The following is a 27,952-nucleotide window of genomic DNA, read 5'->3' as shown; positions in this document are numbered from 1 at the left end:
TTTGTTTAAAAATAATAGTGTACTGTATGTACATGAAGGGAAGCACTGGCAAAATCTCACCTGTGGTAAATCAGACTACTACAAGCTTTGGAATTTGAAAATGTGTGTTTTTAATTCATGTAAATTAGACGGTTTTGGATGAATTTTCGACATACAATGGTTGCATATTGTTAAAACTAATCGTGTTACTGAGATTTTTGCAGAACTGTCTACTCTACAGAACAGTGGCAAAGGAAATCTATGTTTACCTTATTGTAAAGTGTTACTGGAAAATGCATATTCAACCTTTGCTTAAAAAAAATCAACAAAAAATAGGAAACGAGAACAAAAACACACTGAAAAGTCCTCTCAGTGTTTCAGAAATTATAACGAAGGTAAACAAACAAAGTCTAAGATCAACAATAAGATTAACACACTGTTGGTTGGCTGTAATTATCCCTTTAATTAAGGGAGTACAGTACATACACAGATGAAGAAAAATAAACATGCCTACATTTAATGTGCCTATATTTAAAATGATTTTCATGGCTAAAGAACCTTCTTACCTGCATGGCTCAGTGGGTTACCTTTGGCACATATCAAGTCATTTTCCTGACAGAACAATTATGAGAGTCTCCGGATCCAAAAACAAGCGATAGAAGCATTGCTTATGCACATGTAAACTGATCATCAAACATTCAACAGGATAAAACTCAGTAACGAAACCAGTGACCGTCAATGTGAGTGAGTCATTGAATCATTAAACAATTGACACATTAAAAAACACTGATTCGTTCAAGAACGAAACCAGTGACAGTCATTGTGAGTGAGTCATTGAATCATTCATCAATCGACACATTAAAAAACACTGATTTGTTCAAGAACGAAACCAGTGACAGTCATTGTGAGTGAGTTATTGAATCATTCATCAATCGATTTACTCAAAAACATTGATTAGTTCAGGAACAAAGCCAGTGACAGTCATTGTGAGTGAGTCATTGAATCTTTAATCAATCGATTCGCTCAAAAACATTGATTCATTCAGGAACAAAACCAGTAACAGTCAATGTGAGTGAGTCATTGAATCATTCATCAATCGATTTACTCAAAAACACTGATTCATTCAGGAACAAAACCAGCGACAGTCAATGTGAGTGAGTCATTGAATCATTCATCAATCGATTTACTCAAAAACACTGATTCATTCAGGAACAAAACCAGCGACAGTTATTGTGAGTGAGTCATTGAATCATTCATCAATCGATTTACTCAAAAACACTGATTCATTCAGGAACAAAACCAGCGACAGTTATTGTGAGTGAGTCATTGAATCATTCATTAATCGATTCCTTCAAAAACACTGATTCATTCAAGAACAAAGCCAGCGACAGTCATTGTGAGTAAGTCATTGAATCATTCATCAATTGATTTGTTCAAAAACACTGATTAATTCAGGAAAGAAACAACTGACAGTCATTGTGAGTGAGTTATTGAATCTTTAATCAATCAATTCGCTCAAAAATACAGGAACGTTTCAGGAACGAAACACCACAATAGTATCGATTCATAAAAAATTGACAGAAATTTACAGCAATCCATGTGTTCTCTGTTATACTGTAGGGTCGCTGTTAGGCATCTTCTGAGAGAGTCTCCGGATCCAAAAACAAGTGAAGATGAAGCAGAAACAAGCGATAGAAGCATTGCTTATGCACATGTAAGCTGATGTGATCATCAAACATTCAACAACATAAAAAATCAAAACTGCCTAGCGTTACTGAATGAAATGTCAAACCCAAAAAGAGGTTTAGGACTGTGAAGCTTTGGGGGTGTTGATGGACTCGATCTACTCCATTTATGTTTTGATAATAATCCTTTTCAAACGGTCTCTTTCATGGGTCTTTTATGCCTTTGGATTAGTCTCTGGGTGTTTCACTTTGTGGGGTCTTGACAGAGGCTACAGTCAGGCCTTTGGTCCGCCTGTTGCTCCAGTTGAATGGTTACCGAATGGAAACTGTATGAGGTGAAACAGGCCTGGGTCATTTCCCTCAACACGTCCTGTGGCTCTACGGTATCATCTGAGGAGTTCAAAATGAACAGACTGGTGAATATTTCAGAAACAAATGCCACAAAGAAGCCATACGGAGTTAAAAGCATTACCTATAGCCACGTGAGCGGAGAGCACAGCCTGGTTCATTGTTAGGGCCCAGATGTGAAGGTTGTGCACAGCTTTAACACCCTTTACTCGGAGCAGGTGCTCTCTCACCTCGTTATAGTTCACACCAGCCGGCGTACCTGTGGAGGAGAAACACTGAGGCTGAGGAGCTCTAATTAAAATCTTCATGTTCCAAGAAATGTTTTAATGAGAAGAGTGCATGAAATATGAAACGACCTTTCTCAGAATGCCTAGTGGCCATTAAAACTGCTAATATTTATTTATAGAGACTGTATTTAAGATTTGCCTTCAATTAATCTACCAGTCTGGTAGTTTGGACAGATTCTCATTCTTTATTCCCAGCTAAAATAAAAAAAAGTTCTAAAAACTAATTTTTCAGTGAATCTCCCTGTAGATTACATTGTTAAACCAGTAGGACTGTCTTATGAGTGAATCAATGAAACATCTGCTCAATATATTTCAACACTGATTCATTCAGGAACGAAACCAGTGATGGTCATTGTGAGTGAGTCATTGAATAATTCATCAATCAATTTGTTCAAAAACATTGATTCATTCAGGAAAGAAGCCAGTGATGGTCATTGTGAGTGAGTCATTGAAGCAATCGTCAATCAATTTGTTCAAAAACATTGATTCATTCAGGAAAGAAGCCATTGACAGTCATTGTGGGTGAGTCATTGAATCATTCATCAATCGATTTGCTGAAAAAACACTGATTCATTCAGGAATTAAACCAGTGACTGTCATTGTGAGTGAGTCATTGAATCATTCATCAATCAATTTGTTCAAAAACATTGATTAATTCAGGAAAGAAGCCAGTGATGGTCATTGTGAGTGAGTCATTGAATCAATCGTCAATCAATTTGTTCAAAAACATTGATTCATTCAGGAAAGAAGCCAGTGATGGTCATTGTGAGTGAGTCATTGAATCAATCGTCAATCAATTTGTTCAAAAACATTGATTCATTCAGGAAAGAAGCCATTGACAGTCATTGTGGGTGAGTCATTGAATCATTCATCAATCGATTTGCTAAAAAAACACTGATTCAATTCAGGAATGAAACCAGTGACTGTCATTGTGAGTGAGTCATTGAATCATTCATCAATCAATTTGTTCAAAAACATTGATTTATTCAGGAAAGAAGCCAGTGACGGTCATTGTGAGTCATTTAATAATTCATCATTCGATTTGCTCAAAAACATTGATTCATTCAGGAATTAAACCAGTGACAGTCATTGTGAGCGAGTCTTTGAATCTTTCATCATTCGATTTGCTCAAAAACACTGATTCATTCAGGAACAAATCCAGTGACAGTCATTGTGGGTGAGTCATTGAATCATTCATCAATCGATTTGCTGAAAAAACACTGATTCATTCAGGAGTGAAACCAGTGACTGTCATTGTGAGAGAGTCATTGAATCATTCATCAATCGATTAATTCAAAAACACTGATTCATTCAGGAACGAAACCAGTGACGGTCATTGTGAGTGAGTCATTGAATCATTCATCAACTGATTTGTTCAAACACACTGATTCATTCAGGAACGAAACCAGCGACAGTCACTGTGAGTGAGCTATTGAATCGTTCATCAACTGATTTGTTCAAACACACTGATTCATTCAGGAACAAAACCAGTGACGGTCACTGTGAGTGAGCCATTGAATCATTCATCAACTGTTTTGTTCAAACACACTGATTCATTCAGGAACGAAACCAGTGACGGTCCTTGTGAGTGAGCCATTGAATCATTCATCAACTGATTTGTTTAAGCACACTGATTCATTCAGGAATGAAACACCACTATCATATCGTACGTTGCTGTGAGACGAGCAACAGATTCATTTTTAGCTTTGTTTGGAACTATTTTCAATTGGTGCAACAAAAATAGACAAAGTAACATAACATAATGTAATCATTAGCTTCTTCAAAGTCACCACTCTCTGCCAAAATGACAAATTCTAGAGTGTAAATGAAACAGCAAAGACCACAGGAGACATTTTACCTTCCATTAAGACGATAATAATGTCCCTCATGATGGTGAACGTGGTGCCCAGGACAAACAGAGAAAACAGAAAGGTGCAAATGGGATCTGCAATTTTATATTCAGGCTGTAAAAAGAAAAGAATTCAGTTAATTAGCATCATGCTATTACACTGGATCAATAGAGGCTTACATATATAGATCCAATACTAAAACTCTTAAAAATCTCTCATCTCTTACCTTAAAAAAGATGATGAGAGCACTGACAAGCACACTGACACTCTGCAGAAGGTCTCCAATCACATGGACAAATGCTGCCCTGACGCTAGCATTAGCTTGTTGTCTTTTTCCAGACCCTTGATCCTCTACGTCACATTGGTTAGCGTTAGAATGGCTGTGGCCATTTTCCTTTCCATGATCGTGACCGTGACCGTGGCCGCCGCTCAGACCACCGTGACTATGGCCGTGACCCGACTGATGCAGAGTGAGTGCCATTCTACACAGAGAACAACAGATAGAAGTTCAGTTTAAGCCAATTTTTCTAAAATGCCAAAGGCAGTAAATTAGTTAGTTATCAGATTAGGGCTAATAATAGTGTGTGGATACACTTCGTAATAGAACTGAGGTTTTTCTCTCACATAATGTTGGCCAGTACAGCACAGCCAGAGGTGATGAGCATCACAGTGCCCTCAATAGTGAAGTCATCGTCAATGATCCTTTCCACTGCCAGATACACCAGAACACCAGTCACCAGCCAAATAGTGAAGACGGACAGCAGAGCACCCAGGATTTCTGAAAATACACAATAGTATAGTGATGAAATTACACTTGTATATATATATATATATATATATATATATATATATATATATATATATATACACACTGTTTTAAATTATTATGCAAGTGACATATCAGTAGAATTTCAGTACAATAAACATTCAGATTTTAGTTTTTCTAAGAATGTGTTTGTTTGTTTATTTATCCATGTTTTTTTAGATAACTGGTATCAATCTCAGACAAAATAGTTAGCCAGGTACTTAGGTAAATGGAAACCCCACTTAAAGAGGTTGTTCCACATTATTAAGCAAGTCACAATCCTCATGCAATGTGGGAAGGGAAGAAAGATCTTTCTGAAGATGAAAAGCATGAAATGGTGCAATGTTGTGCAAAAGGTATGAAAACAACTAATATTGTGTGAAAACTGAATGCAGATTATTGAGCACAGCAGAACTCGGTCAGATAAAGGCTTATTAAGGAAAGTTTCTGTCAAGCAACTTAATTGTATTAAAAGGGCAGCTATAAAAGGCAAACAGGTCTTGAGAACCTCTTCATGCAGGCTGGCAGTTATGTGTAAAATAGGTTGTCAGTATGTTGTTAGAAGTTAGAAGCAGTTATGTGTAAAATGGTTGTGGATTTTATATATATATATATATATATATATAAAATCCACAACCATTCAAAAGTTTGGGGGTTTAGTGAGATCTAAAAAGTCTCTTCTGCTCAACAAAGCTGCATTTATTTGATCAAAAGTACAGTAAAAATAGTGAAATATTATTGCAATTATATGTGAATGTTTTCTATGTGAATATATTGTAAAATGTAATTTATTCCTATTTAAACTGGGACATATCTTTAAGGATTTTTTGATTTGCATTTAAAATAGAAATCTTTTGTAACCATATAAATGTTACTTTTGATCTTTTTAATGCATACTTGCTGAATAAAAGTATTTATTTTCATTAAAAAATGTTTTCATGAACTTTTTTTCAGGCATTTGGCCAAAATCCAGGCTGATTACATCAAAGATGGCAGAGAGAATAGTTACTTGTGTTGCATTTTCAGTGAATTATTCATTCCAGTATGTATTTTCACTTTAAAACACTTTAAAGTCGGCCTTATTCTGTTATTGCTTCTGAAGAGCGCGAGCCCTCACACATCGCGCTGTGTGAAATCGAGTGAATTTTGTGCCATAATTATACTGTGAGGGCCTAAACTATTGTAAAAAAATAAATAATATTTACAAACTTTTAAATAATAGTTTAAAAAGCTAGAATTAATTGGCAAATGAAGACCTACACCAGAGCTAAATTTTGTGCAGAAAGCCAGCTTTTTAAAGCATTTCTAATGATATGATTTCTTATTAACATTGTTTGTGGTGGTGGATTAAAAAAATGTGCTTAATGTCTCTAATGTGCTTTAGTCTGAGTGCTTTCATGTGTCAGTTTACATTACATTTTGTTGGTTTTGTGGCCAGTTTCCACTGAAATGCACACACTGATTGTGAGATTGTAAAATTATTTGTAATGAGGATTTGCATGTTAGTACTTTTTGTTTAATTTTGGTGACAACTCTCACGCTCACTTTTATGTTTGCTTGTGGCATTTCTTGTTAAAGATAACATGCAGTATTGTAGAAGAGGACACAGTAAACTACGATGATTTTAGGCTGAGGTTTTTTTTCATGGGTGTTTTGGTGTGCATAAATTTATGAATTATATGGACTATATCATTTGGTTATTTGGTTTCATTTTGGAGCCTTCAAGTATCCTATGACTCGGCTGGAAATAGCAAATAATGACAAAATGAGCATGTTAAACAAATAAATGGTGTATACTTAATTTCACAATAAGTGTCCAAATAATTGTGATTAATCGCACTCTTTTTGTGCGATTAATCGCAAAAAAAAATGTTATCTATTGACAGCCCTAATATGCATTATTTCCCTGTATCCAGGGATGGAGGAGTTTTTGGACCACATGACAACAATTTACTGTTCTACAATTCCAGTCATTTACCTGCTCGATGCCAGCCGTAATTGAGAGTGCGTGTAGCAGGTCTGGACGACAGCCACAGCGAGCACAAACTGATGATGAAGCTGGTGAGGTCCACAAGCAGGTGGGCAGCATCTGTCATCACCGCCAGACTTCCAGCAAAATACCCACCTATACACAGACCAGACATCAGCGCATATTAATTCACCAGCGGTACTTTGTGTGTGCAAAAACATGCATTGCAGCCAATCAGCAGGAAGGGTCACACACCTAATATCTCGCCCACCATAAAGACCAGACATACTGCTGAAACAATGTATAGACGTTTCTTGGCAAGCTTTTTCTCTCGTTCTCGGTCCTCCTGGGCACGGCTGTTATCATGACAGTGTTTACCGTTCTTCATCTCACCTGAGGACATACTGGGAGGAATATAACAGTCATTAACATAAGTAAATTTTCTTGAAGGATTCATAGGTTTGATTGACAAACAGCAAGTTTATGTCTGACTACATGTATGACAATTCACCTGCAACCTTCAGTGTTGTGCCATTAAAAAACAACAATGTTATTTCTGTTATGCAGTATCTTTTGAACATGCTTGTGTTTTATATGAAGGTACTAAATTTCTTTAAAAGAAATATACGCAGGTGGAGCTCAGGCAATTATATTTTAGTAGTCACGTGTAAATATTGATTATTTACACTGTACCAATAAACATAAAATTATGTTTATAAAACCTAAAGTTACCACTACTCTTCTGTTTCAGTTTATTGTAGGTAAAAATCCACTTAATGCTCTGTGTTTTAATGTTTTACTGACTGAACAATCGTACCAAATGATTCAGTTTAAAAACAGTGGTTCGAAAGAATTGAACCGAATCGCACAAAAAGGGTTATAAAGTTACCTCTCAAAAAATAGCCTTTTGTTTCATTTGATTGTAGGTATTTAAAAAAAAAACACTTAATTCTCTGTGTTTTTATGTATGCTGATATTTTACTGACTGAAAAATCGCGCCAAATGATTCAGTTTAAAAACAGCGGTTCGAAAGAACCGATTCGCACAAAAAGGGTTATAAGACTTGACACTTATAAGACCAAAAGTTACCTCTCAAAAAATAGCCTTTTGTTTCATTTGATTGTAGGTAAAAAAAAAAAAAAAAAATCCACTTAATCGTGTGTTTTAATGTATGCCGACAATGTTTTACTGACTGAAAATTCGCACCAAATGATTCAGTTTTAAAAGAGCGGAGCGAAATAATCAAACTGAATCACACAAAAAAAGGTTATAAGACCTAAAGTTACCTCTCAAAAAGTAGCATTTTGTTTCATTTGATTGTTGTAGGTAAAAAAAATCCACTTAATCCTCTGTGTTTTAATGTATGCCGATGTTTTACTGACTGAAATATCGCGTCAAATGATTCAGTTTGAAAATAGCGGTCCGAAAGAATCGAACCGATTCGCACAAAAAGGGTTATAAGACCTGATGCTTATAAGACCAAAAGTTACCTCTCAAAATTTAGCCTTTTGTTTCAGTTTATTGTAGGTAAAAATCCACTCAATCCTCTGTGTCCGATAATGTTTTACTGACTGGAAAATCGCGTGTGGTGCGAGAGAATCGAACCGAATCGCTCAAAAAAGGGTTAAAAGATCTGATGCTTATCAAGTTATCCTACCTTTCAAAAAGTAGCCTTTTTTCATTTGATTGTAGGTAAAAAAAAAAAAAACCTTAATCCTCTGTTTTAATGTAAACTGATAATGTTTTACTGTTTTACTGACTGAAAAAAGAGCGGTCCGAACGAATCGCAAATTGATTCTTCCAATGAAAAGAGTCGAATCCGGATGTGTCCTGTGTCGGGTGTTCATTTTTTGCCCGGATTAGGGCGCAGTGCAAATTTTGCACACCACTGAGATCCTTGTGTAATAACATAACACTCACGAAAAGAGGAAAAAGTAAACGAAACATAATTTGCCACTGTGTTCTCATGTATAAAACACTCCAGTTAAATAAAACTCAACATTTTGTTAAAATAATAGGGTGAATTTAGGGATTTATTTAGGTTCCAAGTCATCTCAAGTGTCCCAATCACCCTAAATTCACCAATAGCATTAACATTAAAATAAAGAAAACATTTACCTTTCTGTCGTGATGGTGTACATTTTTGCACCGTTTTCCGTGACCAAATGAATCTTTTCCGGATCTTTTTTGACCATGGTTTAGTTTTCCTTCACTTTTGAAAAGATTGATTTATAAATTAACCCTTTCTGCGGACGTTTAGACAATGTGGTATAAATCTAACTGCTAAAATGAAGATAATAAAGCGTGAAATTCGTCCTGTCACAGTGCTGGCAGCATCCTGAGGTAAAGTGCGGCTGATATTAGAGGCTCAGTGCAAAAGCGCTGTTATTTCAAGCCTTGTGACTGTGAACCGTGTGCAAACAGTTTCTGATCAAACTCTCTTCTCTGCTTCTCCAAATCACGACAATGGCATCCTTTAGGATCATCCCATCCGGAGGACAATAACGCGATCATTTATATTAATTAAGTGAAGCGGTGTTTCAGTAGCCTATATAGTGAATTCACTGAAATATTTCTCCAAACTGCTCTGCAATTTCTAGTTTTAAGATGTGATTATTTATCAAAAGAGTACATATTTCACATATACCACACTTTTAACCTGTCTGATGTCATATAGGCTACAGGAGGAACATGTCTAATATTTGGTGCTCAGTGAAAAAGCGGATTTATCTGAATCTGAAGCCTTGTGACTGCGAACCGTGTGCAAACTTTCAGGCATGCTTGCAACTCCTGACTGAGATGATTGACACTGAAACAGCCCAAAAAACTGACCTTTAACAGAGAGATAATCAGTTAAGAGCTCTTTGAAAGAGCTTTAACACATTCAATAAGTTGATTGGGTTTGAAGTTTAACTAATTTAATCACTTTAATGATATATTGCATTTTCCCACACAAGTAAAAAAAAAAAAAAAAAAAAAAAAAAAAATAATTACAGTAAACCAATCCAGAAGGATGTTGAAGGACATTTCCTCATATTATTCAACACCATATGACAAAACAAGTCTTTATTTTAACCGAAGACATTCCCCAAAATGCTGTTCTTACTTAGAGTTTTTGTCTTGTTTCCAGTCCAAATATCTAAAAATGCTTAGATCAAGAAGCATGCTCCTTTATTCCGGTTTTTCAAGCAGTGCTCCAAATGGAGTTGCATTTCAGCTAAAGAACAACAGGTAGAATAGTCAACTTGGGTCACTTTTAGTGTTTTTATTTGAAGAGAAAGAAAACAACATAAACAAACAAACATCCCCTTCCATTTTAAATATCCTTTAAACAATCAGACCCCTACGGAAGCACTAAAGGGACATAGTGATGGAAAAAAATATGAGGAGGAAGGGAGAAAAAAGCAAAAGTTTTGCACGTTCACTCGCAAAAAACTCCAAAGTTTCTCAGAGGAAAGCAAAATATTTGCGAGAGAACGCGAAAGCATTAAAATTAACTTTTCCTCCTATCTCAAACTGTCCCTTCAGGGGCTCCGTATCTCTGTAAACACAAATAAATATACATGCAATAAGGGATCATATCTTATGATTGTGCCAATGTATTAAAATATATTATTTTTGTTTGATGTTGACAGCTGTTTGGGGGAATATTTTATCGTTTTTTTATCTACTTCTAACTTTATAGCTTAAGCTACGGAAGAGGATTAGGGACAAGCAATAATAAAAAAATAAAACCATCTCGAGATTAAAGTTGTTAAATTTCGAGAAAAAACTCGTTAAATTTCAATAAAAAAGTTGAGATAAAATGTTGAGAATAAACTCATTAAATTACGAGAAAAAAACTGGTTAAATTTAGAGAAAAAATTTGAGATAAAATGTTGAGAATAAAGTCATTAAATTACGAGAATAAAGTCATTAAATTACGAGAAAAAAGTCGTTAAATTACGAGAACAAATTCGTTAAATTACGAGAATAAATTCGTTAATTTAATTACTTTATTTTCAACATTTTATCTCGACTTTTTTCTTGAAATTTAACGACATTTTTCTCATAATTTAACGAATTTGTTCTCGTAATTTAACGAATTTGTTCTCGTAATTTAATGACTTTTTTCTCAACATTTTATCTCGACTTTTTTCTTGAAATTTAACAACATTTTTCTCATAATTTAATGAGTTTATTCTCAACATTTTATTTCGACTTTTTTCTCAAAATTTAACGACATTTTTCTCATAATTTAACGAATTTGTTCTCAATCTAACGACTTTTTTTCTCGTAATTTAATGACTTTTTTCTCAACATTTTATCTCGACTTTTTTCTTGAAATTTAACGACATTTTTCTCATAATTTAATGAGTTTATTCTCAACATTTTATTTCGACTTTTTTCTCAAAATTTAACGACATTTTTCTCATAATTTAACGAATTTGTTCTCATAATCTAACGACTTTTTTTCTCGTAATTTAATGACTTTATTCTCAACATTTTATCTCGAAATTTAACAAGTTTTTTTTCTTGTAATTTAACGAGTTTATTCTCAACATTTTATCTCGACTTCTTTCTTGAAATTTAACGAGTTTTTTTCTCATAATTTAACGAGTTTATTCTCAACATTTTATCTCGACTTTTATCTCGAAATTTAATGAGTTTTTTCTCGTAATTTAACGAGTTTATTCTCAACATTTTATCTCGACTTTTTTCTCGAAATTTAACATTTTTCTCATAATTTAATGAATTTGTTCTTGTAATTTAACAACTTTATTCTCAACATTTTATCTCAACTTTTTTCTCGAAATTTAATGAGTTTTTCTCGAAATTTAACAACTTTAATCTCGAGATGGTTTTATTTTTTTATTATTGCTTGTCCCTAATACTCTTCCGTATTAAGCAGTTAAACTAATCAAGAGCAAAATAATAAAAAAAAAATGCAAATATGTGTATATTATAAATGTTTAATTTTGTTGACCAATTTTTGTTTCTAAAATCCTCCCTTGTGTTGGGATCAGGTCCCGTTTTTTGGATCAAAGATATCCCAATTTCACCAAAAAGTACATACACATACTGATGGTTTAATCCAGATTGAAACCAAAATTGAACTTTTTCTTTGGACAACAGGGCTCAGATGAGCCTCTTTCGACAACATTGTGAAAAAAGAAAACAAAGTGCATTTATTTTTGCAAAAATACTGTACATGTTCGTTTTCACTTTCATTACAATCTAAGAAAATAAGTAAAAGAATGATTTTATCCTTTGCCTTCAGCTTTATTTGGCTCAGACTGACACGTTATTTACAAAGGCTGATGTTAAAATGTACACTTGCAACTAAATAAGTTAAAAGTTGTGGTTTCACAGGCAACGAGCGGCGGCGCCTTCAGATGCTACAAAGGAAACGGTTGTAACTAGTAGTTTGATTCTTTTCATCACAGATGACCAACGAGGGAGCGACCATACAGTATAACGCACATAAACACAAATTCATCAACCAACAAACCCATAGAGACAATGAACAATTACTCATCTTAACCAAAGCACTGTCTGTAGATGAAAAGGAGGACGAGATGAAAGTCAAACACATTTGAATTTGTTTGATCAATGGTGCGAAGGACCTTTCGGATAGGTTTACTTCTTAGGCATGATAATTACACTGAAATATCTGGTATAGTCCACTATTGGAGCTGCACTCTAAAAATGCTGGGTTAAAAACAACCCAAGTTGGGTTGAAAATGGACAAACCCAGTGATTGCATTGTTTTAACCCAGTGGTTGGGTTGTTTTTAACCCAGCATTTTATTGAGTGTGTTAAGCACAAACCCAAAAGGGAAAACATCTCTTTGCCAATTGCAAAGCTCTACATCAACTACAGCACAAGTAACCTTCAGTTCGTTGGTACCTTAAAAATGCTGGGTTAAAAACAACCCAAGTTGGGTTAAAAATGGACAAACCCAGCGGTTGGGTTAAATGTATGGGTAGTTTTTATTTAACTCAACTATTGTTTAAAAATTACTGTATTTCTTGCTTAAAATGAACCCAAAGTATGTTGGAAATAGACATTTATTAATATTTTTAATGAATAATAATGAAACATTGATTAAATTGCTTATTAATAAATGTTCATCTTTTGATTATTATTGTTGCCTCTAGTAATTATGTCTGATTTTTAATTTCCAACCTATTTTAGGTTCATTTTAAGCCAGCAATATAGTCATTTTTAAACAATAGTTGAGTTAAATAAAACTACCCAGCAAACATTTAACCCAACCATCTGGGTTAAATCAACCCAAACACTGGGTATGTCCATTTTTAACCCAACTTGGGTTGTTTTTAACCCATAGTGTATGACCGCCGCACTAAAATACTGCAGCTGATTAAAAGATACTGCACTGAAATGAATATTCACTGCAAAAATACAAAAATAACAAATCTGAAGTACTATCAAATGAGTAAGAGAGGAGCTGGAAAAGGAGTAGGATGTCTATTTTAACTTTTGGCGTCTTACTTTTAAGGAAGCTTCCAAAACAAAGCTAATCTAAACTTGTTATTCAAGAATAACTTCTATCGTTTTAAATGACTGCATTGATCCCAATGCAGAAATACTTTTCAATTGCAAAGGGGGATGAATTGTGATGGTGCTCATCATTGAAACTGCATATTGGACGCGTCCACTAACATCATAGTGGCCAGGAGATGTCAACTCTAAAGCAAGAAAGAATGGCGGCCGGAGGCCCGGGTGACGGGGTGAGAGTCCAGCTCAGTTTGAGGGGCTGTAAAGGTCGCCGGAGGACGGCAGGCGGACGTGGCCACCCGTGACGCTCGGGAGCCGGGAGAGATCCGGGAGACTGCCGAGACGAGACCGCAGCTCCTTCCGGACCTGAGACACTCGGGCCAGTTTGCGTTTGTATTCCTGAAATAAAAAATACACACCGTGTTAGTGCAAAGATACAACCGGTGATATATTAGTAAAACCAGAATGTATGGATTCCTCTTTCATTTTTATATATTGAACGAACACAAGGCTTTTTAACAGATGCAACTCTCTTTTTAACGGTTGGATTTAGTTCAGATGTGTTTTATCATAAGGCAGCGGTTAGTGTTTACAGTGAGCAGACGCACTAAAACAATACGGTCCGCTGCTATATAAAGCATTTTATACATGTTAAAAAAGTTAAGCACATTACTTAATGGATATATTTCCTTATTAGTGTTTATGTCAGTGACTTAAGTTCTTGAAAATGTGTTTCCTATCATTTTTTAAAATTCTATTAATGTTCAATTGACAGTTAAAAAAGTTTAAGAACATTATTCTGTTCCAACATGATGTAAAGTTTTAAACTCTTTATCATGTTTATGTGTCACTAATGAAACACTGAGAAACTAAAATCATGCCTTACTTTTAAACACTAATTCACACCAAAATAATAACAAAGAACCAATTTTTTGCATCTATAATACAAGTCTGTCAGGGTATTTGTTAAGATGCATATGTAATAAATTAAACTAATTTAATTGCAAGTTAATTTGCATATGGTTAAATATATGGACATTAATCTGATCCAATAACAGCATATATAACTGTAGTTTTAACCCTTTGCAGTCAGACTTTAATGTTTTTAAAAGCAATTATCTTTTCACATGTTTCTTGTATACTTTTAGTCCTGGATGAAGTGTATAAAATTAAAACTTAAAGGGTTAGTTCACCCAAAAATGAAATTTCTGTCATTAATTACTCACCCTCATGTCGTTCCACACCCTTAAGACCTTCGTTCATCTTCAGAACACAAATTAAGATATTTTTGATGAAATCCGAGAGGTATATGACTCGTCCAATATAATCAACACTTCAGAAGGTCCAGAAAGGTACTAAAGACATTGTTAAAACAGTCATGTGACTGCAGTGCTTCAACCTTAATGTTATGAAGAGACGAGAATACTTTTTGTGCACAAAAACAAAACAAAAATAAACGACTTTATTCAACAATCTCTGTCATTATCCTTATGCAGGTGACGCACAGTGAAGCTTCCGTGTTTACGTCCGAATGCCGGCTCAGAATTGGCCAAAGCTGATCATGTGATGCAGGAGCCAGCCAATAACGAGTCGGCGTTCTGACGTAGAAGCTCTGGATGTAAACAACATACAAGAATGACACAGAAGAGAAGAGATTGTTGAATAAAGTGGTTATTTTTGTTTTGTTTTTGCGCACAAAAAGTATTCTCGTCTCTTCATAACATTAAGGTTGAACCACTGCAGTCACATGACTGTTTTAACGATGTCTTTAGTACCTTTCTGAACCTTGAAAGTGTTGATTATATTGGACGAGTCATATACCTCTCAGATTTCATCAAAAATATCTTAATTTGTGTTCTGAAGATGAACGAAGGGCTTACGGGTGTGGAACGACATGAGGGTGAGTAATTAATGACTGAATTTTAATTTTTGGGTGAACTAACCCTTTAAAATAATTAACGCATTTTGCATCATGAACTAAAAATGAACAATCTTTTATAGCATTTGTTTATAAAAAACACACTAATACATTTTGATCTTATTTAATAATCTCTGCAAAAGTATTGCTCATGTTAACTACTGTAAAACTAATGTTAAAGCATATAAATTATTAAGTTATTTCACTACTGGACTCAATAAGGATGTGTTTGTGAAAGCCAGTGCATAAGCAAAAAACAAAGCACACTCAAGAGATTGGAGTTTTTTCTTTTATTTTTATTTGATTTGTAAAGACGGCATCAGGTGGAACACAGGAATCTGCTCACTACCTGTTGGCAAAGGCTGGAAAATGAAGCAGTTAATGCCCAAAAAAAAAAACTTTACTAGAACTTTTTTGGTTTATACTTACCAGCCCAGTGATGTGTCTCATGCACAAGGGGTTAAAGGGATAGTTCACCCAAAAATATTTTAGTTGCTGGTCCCCATTGACTAGAAAAATACAATGCAAGTCAATAGGGACCAGAAACTGTTTGATTACAAACATTCTTTAAAATATCTTCTTTTGTGTACAGAAAAAAGAAACTCACACAAGTTGAGTGACAGACTTATTTTTGGATAAACTATCCCTCTGAAAAGATAATTCAGTGCTGCGATATTGGAGTTTCACTGCCCTCTATAGGCAGAACAAACCCACGCAGCTCTGATTACGGCACAGTGATGAAGATGTGCATATATTTTTTAACACACACAAGTCTTAAAAAGAAAAGAAGAAGTGGAGAAAGAAAGAAACAAACCGACACTAGTAAGTAGAAGATAGCAACTGAGGATAAAAAGAAAAGGAAGTGTGACATCAGTAAGTTTACCCACTTCTAGTTTCTGCTCGTTCTGGGCCAGGCCGTCTCTCTGACTCTGCAAAAAGACGGCGAGTGTGCGAGTGAGCTGCCGCCGATCATCGATCTCTGCCGCCAGCCGCCCGCTGTAATCGGCCAGAAGCATGCAGGCCTCTTCCACCAGCCGAGAGAGACGCTCCCCTGACTCTTTATCTGACACAAACACAAGCAGGATGAACAGAACGCTCCACTACATATGATTGCTATTCATTCAATTCAAGGTTATTTTCTGTATAGCACTCTTAATACATATTGCTTCAAAGCAGGGTTATTATCATTAACTAAAAATATTAACTCTTTCCCCGCCAGCATTTTTGTTTCATGGCCGCCAGAATATTGTTGTATGAATATCTGAACATGCAATATATCTAAAGAAAGAAAACACGTTTTATTCAAGCTTCATGCATTCTTTATCAACACTTAAAAAAGCATTAAGATTAAAAAAAGGCAACATTTTGAGCAAAAAGCTGAGAAAATCAAGAGTGTCTGGATGGGATTTAGAACGATGATCAAAACACAGATGGAGTAGATCGAGTCCATCAACACACCCAAAACTTCACAGTGCTGTCCTTCATCCTGCGCCAACACTTCATACAGTAACGTTACGCAGTTTTGATTTGTATGCCGCTTAATGTTGATGATCGTGTTAATTTACAGCAATGCTTCAGTCACTTGTTTCTGCTTCTTCGCCTGTGTTTTGATCCAAAGATTTCAGAAGATGTGTAATACCGCCCCCTAATATATAATGTTGAAAACACGGAAAACTGGAAAATTTCATTGATGCCAGGGAAAGAGTTAAAAACATTTCTGTTAATTCTGAAATTTAAAAAAAAAAGAAGAAAAAAAAAAAAAAAAAAAAAAAACTTGTTGCCTTGGCAATAACCTGAAATAATTTTAAGTTTAAGCACTAAAATTATTAACTGGAAATAAAAATAAAATAAAAACAGCAAAAATAACAAAATTACTAAATATGTAACTAAAATTAACATGAAACCTAAAAATATACATAAAAGCTCATTCAAAATATTAATAAAACTATAATACAACTAAAATAAAACAAATCAGCTTTACAGAAAATGCTTTTTTCAGAAAATGCTTGTTGTCAATTGAAATTAAGCTGAAATAAAATAAAACAAAATAAAATAAAAGTATTAGCTGAAAAACTTTAAATGCAAATTTGAAATGTTGCCTTGGCAATAAACTGAAATATGTTTTAAGTTGGTGCACTAAAATTATTAACTTAAATTATTAACCATTATCTTTTATAAATAAATAAAAACTGAAATAAAAATAAAAATAAGCCTAAATAGAAATATACATAAAAAAAGACAAAAGCACATAATAAAATTACTAAAAATAAAAAATTAACATGAAAACTAAAGATATAAATAAAAGCCAATTAAAAATATTAATAAAACTGATAAATAAAATAAAAGTTTCAGCAGCTTTACAGAAATGTTGCTAACTGAAATATAGCGTTAATAAAATAAAATATAAGTACTAGTTGAAAAACTTTAAATGAAAATTAGAAAAGTTAAGTTGTTGCTCTAAAATTGTTACAATTATTAATTATTAACTTTTATAAATACATAAAACTGAAATAAAATATAAAGCCTAAATAGACATTTAAATAAAACAAATAAAATGACAAACACGCATAATGAAATTACTAAAACTTAAACTAAAATCAACATGAAAATTAAAAATATACATAAAAGCTCATTCAAAATATTAATACAACTATAATACAACTAAAATAAAAAAAGCAGCTTTACAGAGAATGCTTTTTTCAGAAAATGCTTGTTGCCAATTGAAATAAAGCTAAAATAAAATAAAACAAAATAAAAATAAAAGTATTAGTTGAAAAACTTTAAATGCAAATTAGAAATGTTGCCTTGGCAATAAACTGAAATAAGTTTTAAGTTGGTGCACTAAAATTATTAACTTAAATTATTAACTATTATCTTTTATAAATAAATAAAAACTGAAATAAAAATAAGCCTAAATAGAAATATATAAAAAAAGACAAAAGCACGTAATAAAATTACTAAAAATAAAACAAATTAACATGAAAACTAAAGATATAAATAAAAGCCGATTAAAAATATTAATAAAACTGATAAATAAAATAAAACCGTTTCAGCAGCTTTACAGAAAATGTTGCTAACTGAAATATAGCGGAAATAAAATAAAATAAAATATAAGTATAAGTTGTTATAAAAATATATTTAAAATATAAATATAAGTTGTTGCACTAAAATTGTTAAAATTATTAATTATTAACTTTTATAAATACATAAAACTGAAATAAGTTTTAAGTTGGTGTACTAAAATTATTAACTTAAATTATTAACTATTATCTTTTATAAAAAAAAAAAACTGAAATAAAAATAAGCCTAAATAGAAATATAGATATAAAAAAAGACAAAAGCACATAATAAAATTACTAAAAATAAAACAAATTTACATGAAAATTAAAGATATAAATAAAAGGCAATTAAAAATATTAATAAAACTGATAATACAGTTTTATTTGTGATAATACAAATACAGTTTCAGCAGCTTTACAGAAAATGTTGCTAACTGAAATATAGCGGAAATAAAATAAAATAAAATATTATTAGTTGAAAAACTTTAAATGAAAATTAGAAAAGTTTTAAGTTGTTGCACTAAAATTGTTAAAATTATTAATTATTAACTTTTATAAATGCATAAAAACTGAAATAAAATATAAATAAAGCCTAAATAGACATTTAAATAAAACAAATAAAATGACAAACACGCATAATGAAATTACTAAAAAATTAAACTAAAATTAACATGAAAACTAAAAATATACATAAAAGCTCATTCAAAATATTAATAAAACTATAATACAACTAAAATAAAACTTAAAACAGCTTTACAGAAAAAGTGTGTTGCCAACTAAAAATAAAATACAAGTATTTAGTTGAAAAACTAAGTAAATGAAAAATAGAGATGTTGCCTTGGCAATAAACTGAAATCAGTTTAAGATGAAGCACTTGGATTATTATCTGGAAATAAATTAAAAAAAGTAACCTAAATAGAAATATTTAAATTAAAAAACTAATAAAAGGACAAAAGCAAAAATTAAAATTAAACATGAAAACCATAAAAGTTAATTCAAAATATTAATAAAACTATAATAAAATTAAAATAGCATTTCCCTGGCGTGCTGTGTTCTGTCTAGCAGTTTCTGAACACACACTGTGGCGCAGCATGAATTAAAATTCAGATTTTTATTACATTTTCCCCCAGTTTAAATTAGTCCCAGACTAAAATGCATGTTTGATCTGTTTTAACTGAAAGCATCTCTTAAAAAAGTGTTTTGTCTCAAAAGCAAACTGAACTGAAGGCCTAATCTGGCTTAATCTAACCCCGTCTGTGAAACCAGGCCCATGTTTCTGATGCATTGACTTAGTTCTGACATGACAAAGGTTTGCATGTGTGCTCTCACCTGTGACCTTGTGCAACAGGGAGGTGTCCTGCACCTCTGGAGGAAGAGCAGAGATCCGCTGACGGAGAGCCGCGTCACTCGAGGCCGCGTTCTCAAGCTCCTGTAGTGCTCGGATCAGATCTGCCGTCTGGGACACACAAAACAAGTCCTGACACGGCTGATGAAGCTGACGTATAGACAAATATGTGCATGATGTAAGGCTGTTCTTTCATACCTGTGGAGGCTCACCAGGGGAGCTTTGGGAGGCGAAGTCATCGTTGTTCACCTTAATTTCTTCATAAGGCCTTTTCTTGGCCTTCTTTTCTACCTCTGTAGGTCATGAGGAGACGTTCTACATGAAGGACTTTCTCACTATCAGCAAACACTTATCAAAACAAAATACTGAGTTTTTCTGAACGACTATATAATATTTCCAATAACCTCGTCAATCAGAATGAGCGTGTGTGGGTTTACTTACGCAGGACGTCAGAGAGTTTGTCCAGTACATCGTTCTCATAGACGGCTCTTTCCTGCCAGATGGACAGAACTCGACTCATCTGTTTCTTACAGCTCTCGTCTCCTTGACTGGACAGGAAAGATGATAAAACCAATCATTTTACCACAAGAAGAATCACAGCAACACTGCTGCAAGATGGAAATGTTGAAGAATTAAATGCAAATTCAATCAATAGAAATTCCCTTGAAGGTTTTTACAAGAAAAATGTACTAGAGTGTTGATTTAATGTTAATTGGGAATGATTATTTATGAAAAACACTGTAATTAAAAAAAAAAAAAAAAAAAAAAATCAAAACACAGAATATAATACACACTCAAATATATATAAAATTATTTTTAATTGCAGTATTTTTTTTATAATTATTCATCATACCCAATATTAAAGGTGTTCATTTTTAAAAAAAATTATAGACTTTGTCATTATACATAATACAGCGAAATTTTATATATTTATATATTTAAAATATTTATTTTTTTAATTTAAAAACACAGTTTTATTAATATTTTGAAGCTATTTAGCTATTACTTTTAATTTAATTGTTAATTGGACATGATTAATTATTTTAAAAAAATACCGCAATTAACAAATAAATATAAACAGAATTTAATATATAAAATTATATATATATATATATATATATATATATATATATATTTTATTTATTTATTTATTTAATTTATTGTTAATTGATTATTAAAAATCTTGCCAAAAATGATATTACATATATATTATATATAAACATTTTATTTTATATATATATATATATAAACAGAATTTAATATATATATTAATGTGAGTATATATATATATATATATATATATATATATATATATATATATATATATATTTTTTTTTTTTTTTTTTTTTTTTTTTTAATTGGGCATGAATGATTATAAAAAATCTTGCCAAAAAAAATATATATATATAATATGTATAATATATATATATAAAATTTATTGAACAAAAACTATTTATCTATAAAAATGAAAAACACTTAGTTTTAATATTTTAAATTAGCTTTTATTTTTAATTTGTCAATTTTAGTTTTAGTAAATTTTGTTAAGTGCTTTTGTCATTTTATTTATTTATTTATTTTTTATATTATTAGTTAGGTTTAATTTATTTTTATTTCAGTTTTTTCTTTTTTATTAGTCATTACCAGTTTCATTAGTTTAGTTTTATTTTTTATTAATTTCCAGATAATTCAAGTGCTTCGAACTTAAACTTATTTCAGTTTATTGCCAAGGAAGCATTTCTAATTTTTCATTTAGTTTAAGTTTTTCAATTATAATTAATTAAATTAAACTAAACCTACTAAGAAAGAAAGAAAAATATCACACTGACAATTTAAACAAGCACTAAACCGCCTTAATATGCAGGTCTAACTCACCTGGAGACGTGTTTGAAAGCATCGACAATGACTGGCGCAAAGTCGTCTGTGAACTCTGGTCCTTTCCTCTTGCTGTTCTGTATGACATCATTCGCAAGATACAGGAAGGTCAGCTTTCGAGAAACCTGGGCTGCAGAGAGAGAGAGAAAACAACGTGTCTTGATTTAACAGGCTGTCTTTAGAGGAATATCTGTGATCTAAAAGAATATGCTCTTTAATGAAATCAAATCATTTATAGCATTAGCTTTGAATGTTGAGAGGAATAAATCTACTCCAATTGGCAACTGAATAGCAATAGGCAACAAAAACCATTGTTAGTCTGTGAACACATGTGAGAAACGCTTGATTCCAGCTGAACACAAAACCCTGCCATGGAAACTACACCTTCACTATAGACACAGAGATCTCCAGAGAGACGGATGATCTAAAGATAGCGCCATTCTCAAACATTCCCACCTGCACACAAACATACGCTACTAATAACCTAATCTGTGCTTGATCAAATTCTGAAGCTGTAATCTTTTCCCATCAGCCAAGAAGAAGCTGGTTAGAAATCAATGATCGTTCATTTTCATATAGGAAAATGGATTAAAATTCACGTCTCGACTGACATCAAACTACACGGCGCCTTAATCCCTCGCATTCATTCACGTCAATCATGTAGTCAACTGTAAATGGCATTGCTAGGTACTTTCCATGTCATCACTGAGCAACAAGCCGAACACATGACATGATGACAATTACTGGAGTCAACTCAGACCAGTTCACCGAGCGCAAAATGAATCATTATATTGTACATTCAAAGCCTGATTGAGACCTAAAGTCAACAATTTGATGTTTGCAAACACAACCGAGCTGATCGAAGAATCTAGGCTGTGTCATTATCACAAAGGTGCAACATTATAATAACCCGTCAGCGGCACCAGTGGTTGGTTATGCAGGATCAGACTGGTTTATCATGTCTGTGAGAAGATAAAAAGCAACCACAAAGCCTTAAAGGCGACCTATAATGCTCTGTTTACAAGATGTAATAAAGTTTCTGGTGTCTCCAGAATGTGTCTGAAGTTTCAGCTCAAAATCCCCCACAGATCATTTATTATAGCTTGTCAAATATTTGGGTGTGAGCAAAAACACGCCGTTTTTGTGTGTGTCCCTTTAAATGCAAATGAGCTGCTGCTCCCGCCCCCTTTCCAGAAGAGGGCGGAGCTTTAACAGCTCAACAACAACAAAGCTGGAGAATCTCACGCAGCCAAAATGACGACGTGTTCAGCCTTACATTGTTCAAGCCGGAGTCGACACTGATGGAGAGACTCAGGAAGAAGTTACAACTTTTAGACGTTTCTGAATGGTTAGTGGATAAATTTATGTAGTTGCTGTGGAGTTGATTCAACTCATCCACTAGCAAGTGTCGTCATGTTCATCTTTTGTGCAAATCCAACGTTGAATTGACCCTCATTTGTGGTGTAAAATGAACAACACTCTACTACAACAACTCTTCCTCTTCTCTAAAGCAGCCCAACATGGCCCCGCCCCCTTTGTTGTGTGTTCTCGGGGGCGGGGTTTATGTAAATTTTGGGGTTTGTGATGTCACTAACCCAGGAAGAAGCTTGTTGTAGTCTCTACCAGCCATTTGTTGTAGTCCTTAAAAAGTGATTTCTGTACAAGAAAATATCTCCCTTTGCATTGAACTTTGAGTGTCATAACTTTGCAGATGTTGTTTATGATCAAACAGCAACATTACACACTAACTAAAGTTAAAAAAAGTCAAATCTTGCAAGTATATAAATCTATACACACATATAGAGACAAAAATCCATGGCAACGTGAAGCTGATGAAACCTAAAGCTACAGTGAAGTTGGATTATAACTGGTAAATAGAGGTGTACCACTAAAAAAAGTTTTTATTTAGCCAAAAACAAAAACGAAGTTTCTGTAATTATATGTGGGCAACTGGGCTATTAAAAAAAACTGTATGCATGATAAATTAAACAAGCCGCTTCTCGATATTTCAGCCAAATTAATTTTACGTCATTGCGTCATTAGAGAAGCAATTAAAGGGATAGTTTAACCAAAAATGAAAATTCTGTCATCATTTACTCACCCTCAAGTTGTTCCAAACTTGAAAAAAACCTCTTTGTTCTGCTGAATACAAAAGAAGATATATTGAAGAATGTTTGTAACAAACCATTTTTGGTCCCCATTGACTTTCATTGTATTTTTTCCATACAGTGGAAGTCAATGAGGACCAAATATTTTTTGGTTACAAACATTCTTCAATATATCTTCTTTCACGTTCAACAGAACGTGAGCGTGAGTAAATTAAATTTCTGTGTGAACAATCCCTTTAAAATCACTATTTCCATCCAAAACCGAGTATTAGTGTTTGATTAAATTTCTGTAGTAAGCCAAAAATAATCTGTAGTTATTGTACTAATAATAGCCATCAGACTGGGTGTCCGAGCAAAGCAGGTGCGCGCTTTGGAAAATGACACACAGTACTTACCATCGAAAGAGAGGGATCTGGCTGATCCTAAACTAAACTGCTCAGGATCAACTAAACCAGACTAGCTGACTGTAGTCTGATCTTAATCATTTTTACATCACCAGGAAAAACACTATAAATATGGCTGTGTCCCAAACACCCCCACAAATATACCCTAGTAAGGAAACAAGTGAGTAGATGCTTCAAAATGGCTGCCAGGGTCAGTGGGAGCATAAACAACTGTATAAAACAGATGTAATGAAGATTAGTTCACTTCAGAATTCAAATTTCCTGGTAATTTACTCACCCTCATGTCATCTAAGATGTTTGTCTTTCTTTCTTCAGTCGAAAAGAAATTAAGGTTTTTGAGGAAAACATTCCAGGATTTTCTCCATATAGTGGACTTCACTGGGGTTCAACGGGTTGAAGGTCCAAATGTCAGTTTCAGTGCAGCTTCAAAGAGCTCTACATGATCCCAGACGAGGAATAAGAGTCTTATCTAGAGAATAGGGGTGGGACAAAATATCGATATGGCGATATATCGTCGTCCTTCTCTGTGCAATACGAGAATCGCATCGCATATTTCTTGCTTTTGGTGACGTAATGGGCCTACAGATCCAGTTCTGGCTGCATAGATTTTTAAATCCCCGTATCCGCTTACAAATATATATATATAATCTATTTTTAATCTCTATAATAAAAATGTATAATTCAGATTTTGATCTCCATATCCATTTACATATATTATATATATCTTCCAAGGGGTTTTTTCCCTCCTAGGACTTTTTTCCCACGCTGGGTTTTCTCCTAGGGGGTTTTTTCCACCCCTGGGAGTCAGCCGACATTGGCTTAATGTAGCACCATCTTGTATATGTTACATATTACCACGCTTGTTTGTACAGCTTATTTTTAACCACTTCCCTTTTTTTCTGTGCGTCTAATATGTAAAGCTGCTTTGAAACAATTACCAATTGTAAAAGCGCTATATAAATAAATTTGACTTGACTTGACTTGACGTGAACTCTATTAAATCTACATATATAGCAGGGACTGAAGATCGGATTTATCTGTTAACCTGCACTTAACCTTTTCACTTGCATTTTGTTTTCATATTAAGACCGATATCGCAATGTATCATTATAGGACTGTCTAGCGATATATCGACTATCGCATAATCGCGATATTATCGCTATCGTGAGCCATTTATCGTGATCGTATCGTATCATGAGGTACCCTCTGATTCCCACCCCTACTAGAGAAACCCTTGGTCATTTTCTAAAAAAAAATTAAAATTAAAAAAAAAATATTCATTTTAACCATAAATGCTCATCTTGAACTAGCTCTCTTCTTCTTCACTATTAGAATTCCAGCAGTGTAGACGCTGCTAAGTGTATTAATGCCCTCCACAGGTCAAAGTTTGAACTAAATTGTCATATACAACATGCTAGTGCAAGTATATAACAATTAGTTCAAACTTTGACCTGTGGAGGGCAGTAATACACTTAGCAGTGTCTACACTGCCGAAATTCTTACAAAGATAGCTAGTTCAAGATGAGCATTTATGGTTAAAACATATATCATTTTTAATTTTTTTTAGAAAATGAGCAATGGTTTCGCTAGATAAGACTCTTATTCCTCGTCTGGGATCATGTAGAGCTCTTTGAAGCTGCACTGAAACTGACATTTGGACCTTCAACCATTTGGGGTCCAGTGAAGTCCACTATATAGAGAAAAATCCTATAATGTTTTCATCAAAAACCTTTTTCGACTGAAGAAAGAAAGACATGAACATCTTGGATGACATGAGGGTGAGTAAATTATCAGGAAATTTTAACTTAAAAGTGAACTAATCCTTTAATATTGAATATTTCTCACTAAACCTGGTTTGCAGTGGTGAAACTGACCTAACACGTGTGTTTCAATAATTACAATTATCATACAGAGTGATATAATGTTGATTAATAAAGAAAATCAATCAAAAATTGAGGTTTTGTCTCAATAATAGAATCAAAACAGTGGATGAGCTAAGCTACTAGCTTGAATCTATGATTAGCTTGTTTGCTACATGTGCTGTTTAATTTCGTTTTAAAACATGACATAAACTCGCATTATAGAGCTAATCTAGGTGTTTGGGGTGAAATGTACCTCTCCTTACCTTTCTTCAGCTCGCTATACCAGACTTTGACGATGGTTTTGGAGTGTTTTCTGTGGTGGATGAGCCACAGGGAGAGGGTCTGCACGCTCTGCTGGGAGTTACTCAGTTCTGATAGTTTCTTCTCCAAAGCAGGCTCCGAGAACACGGACATTTTCAGTTACAGGTAAATGTTGTGTAGAAAAGGCTCCTTGCCCACACCAGGCACCCGAAGGTCGAGGATGTTGAAGCTAATAACTCCTCACGCTAGCTAAACATTCCCTGGTTTACCACACAGCGCACACTGAGCATGCGCAGTCTCGCCACGGAATGTAAGGGGCTTTTACAAATCGCAGCGATGACCACTAGACAGTAGACGATTAACCTCTTAAAGGGATAGTTCACCCAAAAAAAAAAAGAAAAGAAAATTCTGTCATCATTTACTCCTCCTCAAGTTGTTTCAAACCTGTATGAATTTCTTTGTTCTGCTGAGCACAAAAGAAGATATTTGGAAGAATGTTTGTAACCAAGCAGATCTCGGCCCCCATTGACTACCATAGTAGGGGGAAAAAATACTATGGTAGTCAATGCGGGGCGAGATCTCTCAGGTGAAAAAAAAAGTACATTTCTATAACATACTTAAAGTGCTCCATTTTCGTGCACTAATTTTTTACTTAATATACTAAAAATTCTTCTTTAGTACTACTTAAGATCATCTTAAGAACATCTAAGTGTACTCAACTGTGCCATTTTGAGACAGCATGAAATATGAACTTAAATGTGCTTATCTCGGTATTTAAAAAATGCATTTAGATACTACTTATAGTACATTTGAACCCATAGTGTACTACAAGTGGTAACTAAATATATTTTTTAAATACAGAGATAGTATATTAAAAGCACATTTAAGTTCATATTTCATGCTGTCACAAAATAGCACAGTTGAGAACACTTAAGATGATCTTAAGAAGTAGGTACTAAAGAAGAATTTTCAGTGTATTAAGTACAAAATTAGTGCGCGAAAATAGAGCACTTTAAGTACATTATAGAAGTGTACTTTTTTTCACCTGGGCTGCTTTTTGGGTGAACTATCCCTTTAACCGTCACCCCCATTTTTGAGAATAGACATGAAAATTCAAACTTAATTTAAGAATGCTTTGAAGTACAGACCTAAGTTTGGACTTGTTTTAAAAAAGACACTCAGATTATTGCTGAAGTGAAAGCACTTGAAATATGACATTAAATTTACTTTAAATCATATGTACTGTACTAAAGTTTTACATAAAATGTATATTTTATCAAATATATTTTATTCTAAAATTGCTATCAAATGAAAGCCATATGTCTAATCCAAATTTTGAAGTTGATATCACAAAAATTGAAGTTCCTATGAGATTTTGTTTAGGCTCTGTACTAAAAATAGTCAAAAATATGCAAATTTATACATTTCTATCCAAATATCACAAAACAGTTGGCAAATATGGAACTTGAGACACCACCCACTAAGGGGAGGAGCTTGCTAAAAGAAATTAAATTACCATTTCCATGGTAATGCAACATCCGATTTCAAAACGGTTAAATTTTGAGTTCGTAAGCTTTCGAATTTATGATGATTATTAAAATAAAATAAAAATAGGGACAGTGGCAGTTAAGGGGTTAAAAAATATATATACAAGTTAATAATCATCTTCGATGGGAAATGTAGTTTTTGCGGGGCACAC

The 27,952-nt window shown here is 33.5% G+C and overlaps 1 protein-coding gene across 2 annotated transcripts; it reads right to left on the bottom strand.

Annotated features, from left to right (window-relative positions):
• Positions 1–1,455: 1,455 nt before the first annotated feature.
• On the bottom strand, positions 1,456–26,575 carry slc30a8 (solute carrier family 30 member 8). 2 transcript variants are annotated; one of them, XM_048201800.1, is made up of 14 exons: positions 26,256–26,575; positions 21,619–21,748; positions 20,188–20,294; positions 19,945–20,039; positions 19,731–19,857; positions 16,230–16,405; positions 13,673–13,823; positions 7,179–7,328; positions 6,933–7,079; positions 4,774–4,927; positions 4,376–4,631; positions 4,158–4,263; positions 2,137–2,271; positions 1,456–2,054 (listed from the first exon to the last, which is right to left on the bottom strand). In XM_048201800.1, the coding sequence occupies exons 1-14, from the start codon at positions 26,404–26,406 to the stop codon at positions 1,909–1,911; spliced, it is 2,031 nt and encodes a 676-aa protein (XP_048057757.1). In that variant the 5' UTR covers positions 26,407–26,575; the 3' UTR covers positions 1,456–1,908. The 2 variants fall into 2 exon arrangements, with proteins under 2 accessions (XP_048057757.1, XP_048057756.1); XM_048201799.1 differs by lacking the exons at positions 13,673–13,823; positions 16,230–16,405; positions 19,731–19,857; ... (2 more) ...; positions 21,619–21,748; positions 26,256–26,575 and adding an exon at positions 9,042–9,891 and having other exon boundaries at positions 7,179–7,327.
• Between the last annotated feature and the right edge of the window lie 1,377 nt (positions 26,576–27,952).

This window comes from Megalobrama amblycephala, linkage group LG9 (genome assembly GCF_018812025.1).
Source record: "Megalobrama amblycephala isolate DHTTF-2021 linkage group LG9, ASM1881202v1, whole genome shotgun sequence".
Lineage (NCBI taxonomy): Eukaryota > Metazoa > Chordata > Actinopteri > Cypriniformes > Xenocyprididae > Megalobrama > Megalobrama amblycephala.
This window is presented reverse-complemented; position numbering and strand designations above follow the sequence as displayed.